General features: G+C 33.8%; 3 protein-coding genes across 8 annotated transcripts in view; 2 read left to right on the top strand and 1 right to left on the bottom strand.

Moving 5' to 3' along the window:
* Window positions 1–800: 800 nt before the first annotated feature.
* On the bottom strand, window positions 801–4224 carry LOC108731557 (uncharacterized). Its single transcript, XM_018461922.1, has 3 exons — window positions 4055–4224; window positions 1027–2902; window positions 801–912 (listed from the first exon to the last, which is right to left on the bottom strand). Exons 1-3 carry the CDS (start codon window positions 4166–4168, stop codon window positions 863–865), a joined length of 2040 nt encoding a protein of 679 aa, XP_018317424.1. The 5' UTR covers window positions 4169–4224; the 3' UTR covers window positions 801–862.
* Window positions 4225–6142: 1918 nt separating this feature from the next.
* On the top strand, window positions 6143–8616 carry LOC108731637 (uncharacterized). The gene is made up of 2 exons (XM_018462053.1): window positions 6143–6289; window positions 8083–8616. The coding sequence occupies exons 1-2, from the start codon at window positions 6209–6211 to the stop codon at window positions 8359–8361; spliced, it is 360 nt and encodes a 119-aa protein (XP_018317555.1). The 5' UTR covers window positions 6143–6208; the 3' UTR covers window positions 8362–8616.
* A 1301-nt stretch (window positions 8617–9917) lies between these two features.
* The window catches only part of vg (transcription factor vestigial), a 57444-nt gene continuing 54189 nt past the window's right edge, over window positions 9918–13172 (top strand). For 5 of the 6 annotated variants that reach the window (XR_001937038.1, XM_018462253.1, XM_018462255.1 and 2 more), the window contains exons 1-2: window positions 9918–10173; window positions 11430–11792. Coding sequence is in view for 5 of the 6 variants with exons in the window: in XM_018462253.1 (XP_018317755.1) it covers window positions 11592–11792 (201 nt within the window). In the remaining variant the exon portion in view is untranslated. The remainder of the gene's footprint in view (window positions 10174–11429; window positions 11793–13172) is intronic. The other variant, XM_018462254.1, reaches the window with a different exon arrangement.

Here is a 13172-nt window from a genome sequence, read left to right as displayed (position 1 = left end):
CGCTCTTGTCACGCTTGTCGAGACTTATTGGGTTTGCCTATCGTTCGGACCTGCTAAGTAACACGCGAAATTCGATATCGTTTGGTGACGTTGGACGCAATTTGATACGGTCAAGTGTTTGTCGAGATCCTTCGGCCATAATAATTACCAGTTTACTCTGTAAATAGTAGGAATTAAGAAAAGTAGTAGAACTGAAGAGAAATTACCGAAATTCATTCCATGGAATTAGATCTTGTTTATTTTTTAAATAAGACTAGTACAATACCGGCGCGCGCTATTTAGCATTTGAGTAAACAGCACTTATTAAACTGTACTATAATTCTACTGTAGATACTATAACCTTTTTTTTTTGTCAAAATCCATGCGCTTACTCTGTGAACGACGTAAACAATTATCAATGTAATGACAACCGTTCATGAAGTAAGCGCATGGAGAAAACCAATCAGCATCGCGGAAAAGAGGTAATAGGTAATATACTTCGAGAGATTCGAGACATTCAACTTTCGATGTTAACATGGACTTTTTCAAATAGGAAATGCTCTTGAAATATTTGAAAGATGAATATAATACGCATATAAATATAGAAATAAACTATTCTGACAAAATTTTATTTATTTAAATAAGACACCAAATATATATGTATATATATACATGTGTATATATGTACATATATTACACACTTCTTAAAACAGCCTCAAAATATCATAATCTCTAAATAATATGCAGAATATATTATATATAATACATATTTAGTATATAAATAATTATAACATTACAATTTAAACATAATTAAATGGCAGTTTTGCATAAATTTCTATACATTCGTATGTAAAAGTCATTTAAATGTTAGCCTAAAATTTTTTTAATACTCTTCGGTGGGCTCTACCTCATCAGCATCTTCGGCTTCTCTTTTATTGTTAAAGATGTTACGATTAGCGTTGAGATCCCAGGTAGGTTGACGCATTGGACCGCTCAGAGGTTGCGTTCCTTGGAAGCTTATTGAGCCTTGGGGTTCGGCCTCTCTTCTGAATCGAAATCCACCAGTTACACCAACTGAAGGAGAGACACCGTGACCTCTTGGACCCGGCTGAAGTTGACCATGACCTCTGATGAAACCGTTATTGCCAAAATTCCTCTCAGCCTGGATGCCGACGTGCGGTTGCACTCGTTGTCCAGGTATTTTACTCAATCCTCCGTAAACGTCCGCGGTTGAGCGGCCATTGTTAAAGATGTTACGATTAGCGTTGAGATCCCAGGTAGGTTGACGCATTGGACCGCTCAGAGGTTGCGTTCCTTGGAAGCTTATTGAGCCTTGGGGTTCGGCCTCTCTTCTGAATCGAAATCCACCAGTTACACCAACTGAAGGAGAGACACCGTGACCTCTTGGACCCGGCTGAAGTTGACCATGACCTCTGATGAAACCGTTATTGCCAAAATTCCTCTCAGCCTGGATGCCGACGTGCGGTTGCACTCGTTGTCCAGGTATTTTACTCAATCCTCCGTAAACGTCCGCGGTTGAGCGGCCATTGTTAAAGATGTTACGATTGACGTTGAGATCCCAGGTAGGTTGACGCATTGGACCGCTCAGAGGTTGCGTTCCTTGGAAGCTTAGTGAACCTTGAGGTTCGGCCTCTCTCTTAAATCGGAAGCCACCAGTTACACCAATCGAGGGAGAGACACCGTGACCTCTTGGACCCGGCTGAAGTTGACCATGACCTCTGATGAAACCGTTATTGCCAAAATTCCTCTCAGCCTGGATGCCGACGTGCGGTTGCACTCGTTGTCCAGGTATTTTACTCAATCCTCCGTAAACGTCCGCGGTTGAGCGGCCATTGTTAAAGATGTTACGATTAGCGTTGAGATCCCAGGTAGGTTGACGCATTGGACCGCTCAGAGGTTGCGTTCCTTGGAAGCTTATTGAGCCTTGGGGTTCGGCCTCTCTTCTGAATCGAAATCCACCAGTTACACCAACTGAAGGAGAGACACCGTGACCTCTTGGACCCGGCTGAAGTTGACCATGACCTCTGATGAAACCGTTATTGCCAAAATTCCTCTCAGCCTGGATGCCGACGTGCGGTTGCACTCGTTGTCCAGGTATTTTACTCAATCCTCCGTAAACGTCCGCGGTTGAGCGGCCATTGTTAAAGATGTTACGATTAGCGTTGAGATCCCAGGTAGGTTGACGCATTGGACCGCTCAGAGGTTGCGTTCCTTGGAAGCTTATTGAGCCTTGGGGTTCGGCCTCTCTTCTGAATCGAAATCCACCAGTTACACCAACTGAAGGAGAGACACCGTGACCTCTTGGACCCGGCTGAAGTTGACCATGACCTCTGATGAAACCGTTATTGCCAAAATTCCTCTCAGCCTGGATGCCGACGTGCGGTTGCACTCGTTGTCCAGGTATTTTACTCAATCCTCCGTAAACATCCGCGGTTGAGCGGCCATTGTTAAAGATGTTACGATTAGCGTTGAGATCCCAGGTAGGTTGACGCATTGGACCGCTCAGAGGTTGCGTTCCTTGGAAGCTTATTGAGCCTTGGGGTTCGGCCTCTCTTCTGAATCGAAATCCACCAGTTACACCAACTGAAGGAGAGACACCGTGACCTCTTGGACCCGGCTGAAGTTGACCATGACCTCTGATGAAACCATTATTGCCAAAATTCCTCTCAGCCTGGATGCCGATGTGCGGTTGTACTCGTTGTCCAGGTACTTTATTCAATCCTCCGTAAACGTCTGCGGTTGAGCGGCCATTGTTCAAGATGTTACGGTTAACGTTGAGATCCCAGGTAGGTTGACGCTGTGAGCCACTCAGAGGCTGCGTTCCTTGAAACGTTATCGAACCTTTTTTTGGCTCCTCGATTTGCAGGTTGGGTAGATTAGTTTGACGAGGAAAACGCAGTTCCTATGAGAAAAAAAATCTTTGAAAATGTGATTCTTTTATATATGTGTATATATATATAGACATATATAAACAAAACACACACACACACATAAGAATTGTGAACACCAGCGTTTACCACGTGTCCGCAATTCCCTTTCTTATTCTCTCCTATATTTATATAAGTAAAGTCGGTGTTTAATTATTCGAATAAGTCATATTGAAGTATATACAAAAATAATAGAAATCATTTAAGAATAGTAAGGCCTCGGTAGTCTAAAGGCTTAGGACGCTTGTACGGAATATAAAAGATCCGAATTCGACTTCAGGCCGCGATAATATTTTTCGCAACAAATTTATTTACAGTTTTTCAGCACATTAATATCCTTCTAATATGATGTCTGATTGTGTATAAAAATTATTAAGAGTTGCTTGTCAATTTTTAATTTAATTCGTGATATTATTACAGTAGTTTAATTGCGTTTATAAGTCCGGAAAACCAATTCGACGCGTTTGATAGACTACAAATATGATATATATGCATGTACATATATGATATATATATATATATAATTCACATTGAATTATTTAAGCATTAAAGATCTAGCTTCGGCCGTTATTGACATTTTAATTTCTAGTATTGATTATGTTCTCATATGTTATGTTTTATTGTTTATTTAAAAATGTTTCACAAAGATATTTTTTAAAGCAAGAAATCTTATTTTAAGGCTCTTCACTACTATGAAAATTTTTATTATGTATTTTCTCGCTTCTAACGTCATAATCTGAATAGTAGTGAATGAACAGGAATTTTTATGACAAACTCCAGATGTAACAAGTGTGTTTGTAAGTTACGCAAGATAATTACAGTGCAATATGCAATGCGCATAGTCACGTATCATCAATTTGTCACGTTAGACACCGATGATGCAGTATTTAATGCTTAGAGAGAAATTACAATTATTTAAACCTTATTTTAAATATAATATTGTCTTTAATAAATAATTAATAAATTTAATAAATATTTAGATAATTCAATATTCAAATATTAATTAAGAAAAAATTTATAAGAATCATTTCAATTATATAAACTTAAGTTTAAGGTAAAGTATTTACATAATTTTCAACTTAAGTTTATTTGAGTAACAAATTACTTATGATATAACAATTACTTACATGTGGTGAAAGAACTGGTCCGGTCAATTGCGATGACGATGTTTTTCCTGACAAGTCAGCGCTTGTGTAGGTGATAGCGCATGATAAGGCCAACACAAAAACTAGTAGCTTCATGATGATATTAACTATTCCTTTCTCAAAGTAGGATATGTTTTTACTTGAAAGTGTGAAACCACTTCTGATGCTTGTTCGTCTTGTCCCGATTGCTTATATACGAATTTCAGATTCCCGGGGATGTACTCAATTTTCCTACATAGTCCCGTTGCGTCACTTATCGCTCCGGGTAATTCCCAGCAAATCGAGCGTGCCTCGAGTTGAGTTCATGCGACATTCTCTCGCGTCGGGGAACCCTCGCGCAGTAAATAGCAATACTTTCACTATTCGGACGTATTTTCCTCAATGCTTTAAACTGTCAATTGCAACAATCGTACGTACTAATCACATCTCCGTTTCTAATATAACTAATAGTCTTTTTGCTTATTATTTTATAATTTTATTTATCTATATTCGAGCAGAATAATGTTTTAAATGAAATGTGTGATTGTCATGTGAAAACTATTTAATTTATGTTTTATTTAAACGATAAATGTAGTAATAGATTTAAGTAATTTAGATAAATAATTGTTAGTGAACATATATATCTTTATTAGAATGAGCAAAATAAAATACTTAATGAAGCATTTATGTACAGGACCTTCATATAATTTTAGGACCTCCATTTTTTCATTGTTTGAAAGATATATTTTTATATTTCTACTGAGTACATTATATTTCATATATATGTAAATTTTATCTTTATAATAAAATGATAACAATCTTTAAAATAAAATACTAAAATCTAAAAACAGAAATTATTTTCAGGTAATTGGTATTTAGAATTTTGTATGTCTTGATCTATATCAAAATTATTTTTTTACACAAAATATGCAAAGATATAAATTACTGTCATATACTCGGAATTGTTAGTCAAACAAAAAAAAATTCCCTGGCCTTTTCCTGATTGAAGCCTAAAAGAAGCATTCAATAAAAACAAAAAAATACAAAAATTTTTATTAATTACAAACAAAATGTATAAAAAACAAAACTGAATAAAATTTATATCATTTTTTAAAAGCATTTTTGACATAAAGAAACTTCAATCTTGCACTTTTGAAAAAAGGGCATTTCTATCTTTTCGTCTACTTCTACAACTTCTTAAATTCTTATTAAACATAATTTTGAATTTCTTAATTTTTAATTTATTTATTTCATTAAATCTTTATTTTGCACATTGCTCACTGAGATTTAATCATCTTACTGAAACAATATTTTTTTATTACCATTTTAATTAAAAATTTTTATCTTGACGCTACATAATTTTATAACATTATCTCTTGCAATAAATTCGTTTGCATTTAAAAAATGCATAATTATTGAAGTATAGTAAATATTCTGTATAATTGTACATCCTTGCTGTAAATAATTTGCGAAACATCATTGTTACATCTTGATTTTGCAAAAATCCAGATATTGTTTTCCTTTTTAATTTGTCTGTTAATAGTTTTCTGCAAAAATGAAAAATTATAAAAAATATTACAATGCTTTTTTAAATAATTTAAAAAATTCTGTTTAATAATTTTTATAAAAGAAATAAAGTTTAAATTTACAAATATTATAGTAATTTAATTTGATCTTATATAAATTGATTTCTCTCTTGATTTTTTCCGAATTTTCCGGTTTTCTCTAACCGCTAACAATCTTAAAAAATGTGCCTTCAAACAGATGCAAAAATTCAATACAAAACAAACGATATCATAAATGTAAAGCCATATGAATACACGCTTATGTATGTATTATCGTGACAGAGAGATAAGAAAAGCAATAAAAGAATGATACAGACTACGTAATTAAAACGGAGAGGTCACAAAAATGTCACGGGAATCCCTCACTTTGTCTCGCAAAGGCACTGAATGCAGCAGCTGTTTGCTTTTATGACACAAAAAACACGTATAAAAATAATAAGACGGTGATGTCCCGTGAGAATGACGTATGCTTGAAGGAGCCTTATTTAAGCAATTAGCCGTCTTCCGTTTGACAGTCATACTTGTGCTTAGCGCGAATCACTTATCAGTGCTCTTATAATCTGTTTTCTATCTTTTTTAATTAATATTGAAGATGAAACTACTCGCTCTCATTTTGGCCTTATCTTGCGTCATTGCATGTACAGTTGCCCAGAACAGAGAACAACGCAAAATTGTAAATACTTTTTAAATTCAGTAATGTAATGAAATATTTTTTCTCGTTTTCATTTTATTGATAATTTGTTGTATTATGTGTGTTCACGATCAATGTTTTCACTTTGAAAAAAAATTTCCTTTTACGAAGAATTTTCGAACATTTGAGGGAAGAAAAGGAAAAAAAGAAAAAACGAGGAAAAATCCCCAAAAAGGGGAAAATAGAGTAAAAAAATTATTATTTTTTAAATAAAAAGCGCAAATTTTTTAATCAATTAATTAGTGTTGTGCTATTAACAATTATCAATATAGAGATAAGAACATAGACATCCGTGCTGTGTTCTCTTCGATATATGTTAATATTAAAAATCTGTAATTCACGTTTACATAGACTAGAGTTTTAATACTGACAGTGTTGATTGATTGGAATACGGCTTATATAACACAATACTAGATTAGCTCCTTAAGTATAAGACGTCTTCTTATATATGAACTGTATAAAATAGAGGTTTGATGTATAATATATATCATACAACTTAATAAAAATTACAAAATCTAGCGAATTTGTTCCATTATTTTTAATTTCATTGTTCATTCAAATATCTAATGAATTTATTAATTTTTTGTACATAAGGATGAAGATGCCTTATATATAAGCAATATAACCTAGTATCTATTATATAAGGTATTTTATAGCATGTGGAATAACTTTAGAAATTAATTTAGGACATAAAAATAACGTAAAAAGTTCATATAAACATTTGTTTTATCTGACTTTATTTCGGAATTATAGTCATTTTCATTAATTCTCGTTATAAACTGAACTAGAATAGTATCTTCACTATTTCTGTTTTTAAAAACGTTATTAAAACACGAAGACGCGTGAAGATATGTATACAGACATTACGTTAGCTTCATTTGTAATGAAAATTAACGAAACACGAAAATATCTGTAATTAAAACTAACAAAAAGGTTAGATAAAATAAATATTTACATGAACATTTTGTGTTATTTTTGTGCCTTTTCATTTCTGAAGTTATGTGCTTATCCGTTATAAACAATCTTATGTAGGCTGTGTTCCGATATACTACAACTGTAGTAATAGATACTGAAAATCTATTACGAAATCTAATTAATAGAAAAAAATTGATTGTTCTGTGTGACTTTTAAGAAACATTTCTTCCCTCCCCCCATTTATCTTATTATTATTAAAAATACATTTTTAATTAATTTTATTGAACATTATGTATAATCCGTTTTTTATTCTGAATTAAAATAGCACTTGTTTAACCTGATAACAACATTAAAATTAATTATAAAAAAATAAAACATAAGTGTCTTAAATATAAAATTTCTAAAATTCCTTTATCAAAATAATAAAATTTGAATATGTGACATATACTCTCGTGAAATGATAAAATCTAAAAGATAAACAAAATTTTTTTATGGGAAAGAAAATACGGGGAAATTTCAAAACAAAGTCAGGGAAAGAAAGGAAATTTTAGAGTAGGAGAAGAGAAATATCACACTTTAGTGGAAACATTGTTCATAATATTCATTTACATAATTTCAATTACTCATTCTTTCTGATTTATACGCATTGTGTGAATCGTCCTAGATGAATTCTGTTATTGTTAAAAATTTATAAAAAAGATAATTATTTGATAACATTTTTAAAAAGATTTGATATTAAATGTAGAAGTATTGGAAACATATATTACAATCAATTATATATGTATAGTTTATAAATATTTTATTATAAATATTATTTAGAAGGGAGATTACGCCACTTTCATTTGGGAACTAATTTTCAGGATTTGAATACTGTAAAGAAGTATATACCTATATTCAATGCCGACGCAATATTGAAATTTATACTTTTCGGCCAAAAATTTATGGTCGGCGCTTCCAGCAAATATAACGTTCCCGCATCTGAAACACAACCTAATTCCGAATCGAATAATCTATTAAACGAGGACAATTCTCCAAGCGTCAGCTCAAGTCAAGTTCTTCCTCTCTCATCAAATTTTCGCTGGAGAAGAAAAGCAGTTGAACCCTTCCGCATCGAAGCACAATATATTCAGCAGAAATGATTTTCATAATTTTCCGAATCTTCAGTAAAATATAAATAAAAAGCTCATAAAAAGGTCCTTGCTCATCTTTCAACCTGTAGAAAACACTAATTGATTTGTGAGGTTGAATCGAATCGAATCTTTGATATGTTCGAAAACGAATCGAAATTAAAATTTGTACATCGAATCGAATCTTTTTGATTCAAAAATGAATCGAATTCGAATTAAATTTGTCCGAATTTACATTAAAAGCTAAATTAAAAATAATAAAATATTTTCAATAACACATTCCAGATTTAAAAAAAATGAGAAAATAAATAATTTTTAATTTATGAAAGTTGCATAAATGAAACAAATAAAATAGGCGATTGATTCGAAATTGAATCACCAATGATTAGAAATTTCGAACTTATCTCTCAGATTCGGAATTGAATCTATTATAATTCGATTCGATTCGATTCGATTCAAATTCGAATTATTTGTACACTTCTAGTCAATCATTCCAAGAGACCAAAAATAAAATAGTTGAGAAAAACTAGATAAAAAGATAAAATTTAATCACTGTTTGGCGTCCTCATAACATTTAATTTTACTTTATCAGATATCAAATTAAAAATATTTTTATAAATTTGACATCTTAGAAAATTTACATATGAATATAAAATATACATCTACGAAATATGATTGCAAATGCGGTCAGAACGATTAAATAACTAGAACATATATACGCTTAATATATTTAATTATATCATTTCTTCTAACAAATATATGTATGTAACATGATTATTAAATTCCTCTCTCTCTCTCTGTTTTAGAGTATTATTTTTAACAATTTTTTAAGAACGAAACATATTTCTCTTCCTTTTATCCTTTTCCTCAATTATCCTGCAAGTTTAAAGTTTAAAGTGTCATTCGTCTTAAAGTTATTTCAAATGTGGTTAAAATGAGACGACAAAGCAATTGGTTGATGCCGCGTAAAAATGCGATTTCTATTACGACAGCAACATTTCCGTAGGAATTCTATCTTGAAAACGCCATCTTCTTCTTCCTTTTCCTTCTCCTTTTCTCTCTCTCTCTCTCTCTCTCTCTTTTCACTACGGCAAATTAAGCTTCCCAAAATACCGCGAAACTGTTAATTAAGACTCATTATGCACGCTGCGGGGGATGGTTGTCCGGGACAGAAGGAAGGTGGCCGTAGCGGAGGATGAAGACCACGAAGAAGTTGGAGGGAGGAAAGGGGACAAAGAGCGAAGGAGGTTTAGGCGGGGGTGGTTTAACCCGAGTACGAACTTCTTAATACCACAGCTGCAGTCGGGTTCATTGTGGGATCAATACGGGGAGAGCTCGTGGTAGTGGCAGGCCAAGTGCGATTGGCCCTGACGATCGAGCACGGCGATTGGCCGATGTCGGCACTGCCAGGAGGCGGATCCTGCCGCGGTCCCCAACGTGTTGGGGTGATGGTAAAGGGGAAAGAGAATACCAACGTCAGCCGCTCTGCTCGAAAACGACGGGACGGTTCTAGAAAAAGACAGCGACAGGCTCTATGGAGAGAGGGTGACACACGGTGTCGCGTACGGGGGGGTTTCAGTTTGTGTTCACCCATCAGAGACACACCACCATCGGCGATACGCTCCGTTCACGTTGCGAGGGTGAGGGCTTGCTTTTCGTTCTCCACTGGTCATTCTCTTGTTCTTCAAGAGAACCATCTGACTTTTGCGTTAAATCCGAAGAACGTGTCGCGATCGAACGAGCGTGATCTTATTATTGAAGACGGTGTTATTGAGAATTTTTGGAAAAATAGATAGATAATTGGAAACAATTGTGAAGCAAGTAGTGAGTGTCGTTTTAAACTGCAATTATCTCTGCATACGACATGAGATGATGAGGACGGTGACAGTAGCTATTAGTTAAGTGAAGTGTCGATGAAGTTTTAATAGGAGAAAGCAGTAAATGGTTTGATCGAAACAGTAGCTTCGTCAACAAACTGTAAATTGTGAACAATTGAAATTTGTTGAACTAGGAGTTATGGAGTCAAATTATGCACGTCGCAAGTGGTCGACATAGAATTGAAATCAGCGACAATTAATTCACATAGAAAAGTTTTGAAGAGATATTTGAGGGAAAAAAGAAAATGTTGCGAAGACTAATTGCTGAAAGAAAGCTTACAAAAGAAAATTTTGAAAAGTGAGGTAATAGAAGTAATAGAAGAGAGAGAATGTGTCATACAAGAATTTTTCAAAGATCTTTATATGTCTTGCTCAGTTTCGTGAAATTTTTAGTTGAAGATATGTTCAATAATTTGATATATCCAATGATAACTACTTAAATCTTTTTGCATCTTGCTGACGCGATTATAAAGGAAAAAAGAAGAAGAGCGATCGATTCATACAACCTTTTTCATTGCCTTAACTATCTCGAAGAATTATTAATGTATAGTTTCGTGATTCGCTGTAGTTCAGTGAGAAAGAACAATTAAAATTATTTATTCTTTACTAAACTTCTTATTATCAGCAATGATACATTTGGCATTTTAATAGAAATGGTTATTATTATATTTAAACGAGATTGATAAGTATATTTTATTGTGATTGACTTGCAAATATTTTATCTCTTTCATAATTATCTCTTTTACTTTTTGCCAATATTTCTTTTCTTTTTTAATGATCATATATTTAGGTAACATATTAAAATTGCACTTGAATAAATGAGGAATCTGAAATGATTATGAATATTGAAACACGCGTCTTGAGTTAATATCGTATTATTTGATAAATTTTGGATTTTATATGATCGCAAATGGTGCAAAAATAAAAAATGATAAGACAGTTAACAACAATACGAGTCATTTAATTTTCTTTATAAACAGTGTATTGTTAATTATACCGTTAATTTAATATACGTACCTAAATAATTTAAAACATTTAAATTGATTATCGTATTAAGCTACCGAAGAAGCGCAAGGATATTCGAAGGTATTCAAAGAAAGCTGTTCGACATTATTGTTGACATTATTACATTGAATTATACCTCGCTGTCGCTGTATGCTACAGCATGGACCATTATCATTAGTGATGATTTAATCACTTTAGTGACCTTGGATGATCTCGAACGTTTGATCCGATCGTGGTCATCGTGAGCCATCGACGGAGTTGGAGGACAATTTTAGGAGTGGTGTTGTTCGAAAGAGTAGTGCGACGTTCGGGTACGCAGGTCTGCAGGCCAGCTCTGGGGTGCCGGGCCCGGGCGGGGTGATGAGCTGCTCCGATGTGATGTATCAATATTATCCTTACCTGTACCAGACCCATCGGCCACCGCCGCCGCATCCGACTCATCCTCATGCGGCCCCGCACAGTCACCCTCACGCCAATCCGCATGCGGCCCACCACAGTCCAGCCAGGCCAGCGCCTTTCCAACCCTTTCCGGCGGCCACGGCGACACATCAGTATGACAGGGTAAGTCGAACTTCTATTTTGATTTTGAAATAATGAGAGTGTTAATTTCTTATTTGAAATTCTGTTGATTTTTATGATTGCAAAGCAAAAAATTTTAACTCGATAGAACTCTTTAATAAAGGATATTTGTAATCAATAGTAAAATAAGAATAAAAAAAATAATTATAAAAATTTATAAAATTAATTCAGGACTAGTCTATAACGTAGCAGTCCTTTATAGAAATCTAATACTGGCCAATTTAACTGGCTTTCTTGCCGAAAGACAATAATTAATTCCTTATTTTAAATATTAAAAGCACTGTTATTCAATGCTTTTAATACTTTAGATAAGGAATTAACACTTCTATCTTTTAGTAATAAATTGGCCAGTATAAATGTAAGAGGTAAATATAAATTTTATCCCTTAAAGTGATAAAATTGCAGTGTACGAATGTATCACAAGATAAATAAATAATGAATTGATTGTATTCGGTTACGCTCGTTGAGTAACTAATTAATCTAATGATCCTGCAATACAAAATTTATCACTAATAGATGTAATACAAAATTGTGCGAAGGCGCTAATAAAATGCTTTAGGACACCCAATATTTCAAGGGTGGTCCTTCCACATATTTTTATAACCCCATTCTGTGGTCGCCTGTCCCCTTATATTGCCCAAAGCAATTAAAAACAGACCCGCGTTAGTCACCAAGTTAGGCGCGTTTAGTAAAAAAAAAAAAAAACTATAACCATTTATAACAAGTTTTATTTGTATTTTACATAGACTGTCTTCACTTTATGGGTCTTTATTGCCATATAAATTCTGCTCAATAAAGTCAAGAAAATGACTTTATTGAGCAGAATATATTTATTCTTTATTTAGCTTATTATCAGATAAATTGTATACAAACTTTACTAAAAATTTTTCTTCTTAAATTATAATTAAACAAATTTTAAAGGTACAGCCACGACATTCGATATTCTTAGTGAAAATCATTTATTAATTCTGACATAAAAAGAATATGTAATCTAAACGTTTCGGTCAGATTTTCTGACCATCATCGGTAGTAAAAAAATATATTCGATATTCTAATTAGCGCTGGTGTTACAATAATTTTTTTAGGAATATCGCCTAGTGGCCTTTCCTAGAACTCAAGAAACATCGCCGATGAAATAATATTTCGCTCAGTTTTGCGCATCCTGAAATAGTTTCGAGATGGCAAGAAGGAAGGAGTTTTCGCGAGTAACGCGTGGAATCGCCTGTGCATCATTTTAATTTGTCTGCTGGGAGGTCAGGCGTGCTCCTGCCCTCGACGAGCACCCATCCGTGCACCCATCCGTGCACTGTGGGGTGTCGAGCGCCGTTTTGCCATCTTTCCCGGGCCGGTGGGAAAGTAATG

This window comes from Mycetomoellerius zeteki, unplaced genomic scaffold (assembly GCF_001594055.1).
Source record: "Mycetomoellerius zeteki isolate Tzet28-1 unplaced genomic scaffold, Tzet1.0 scaffold135, whole genome shotgun sequence".
Classification (NCBI taxonomy): domain Eukaryota; kingdom Metazoa; phylum Arthropoda; class Insecta; order Hymenoptera; family Formicidae; genus Mycetomoellerius; species Mycetomoellerius zeteki.
This window is presented reverse-complemented; position numbering and strand designations above follow the sequence as displayed.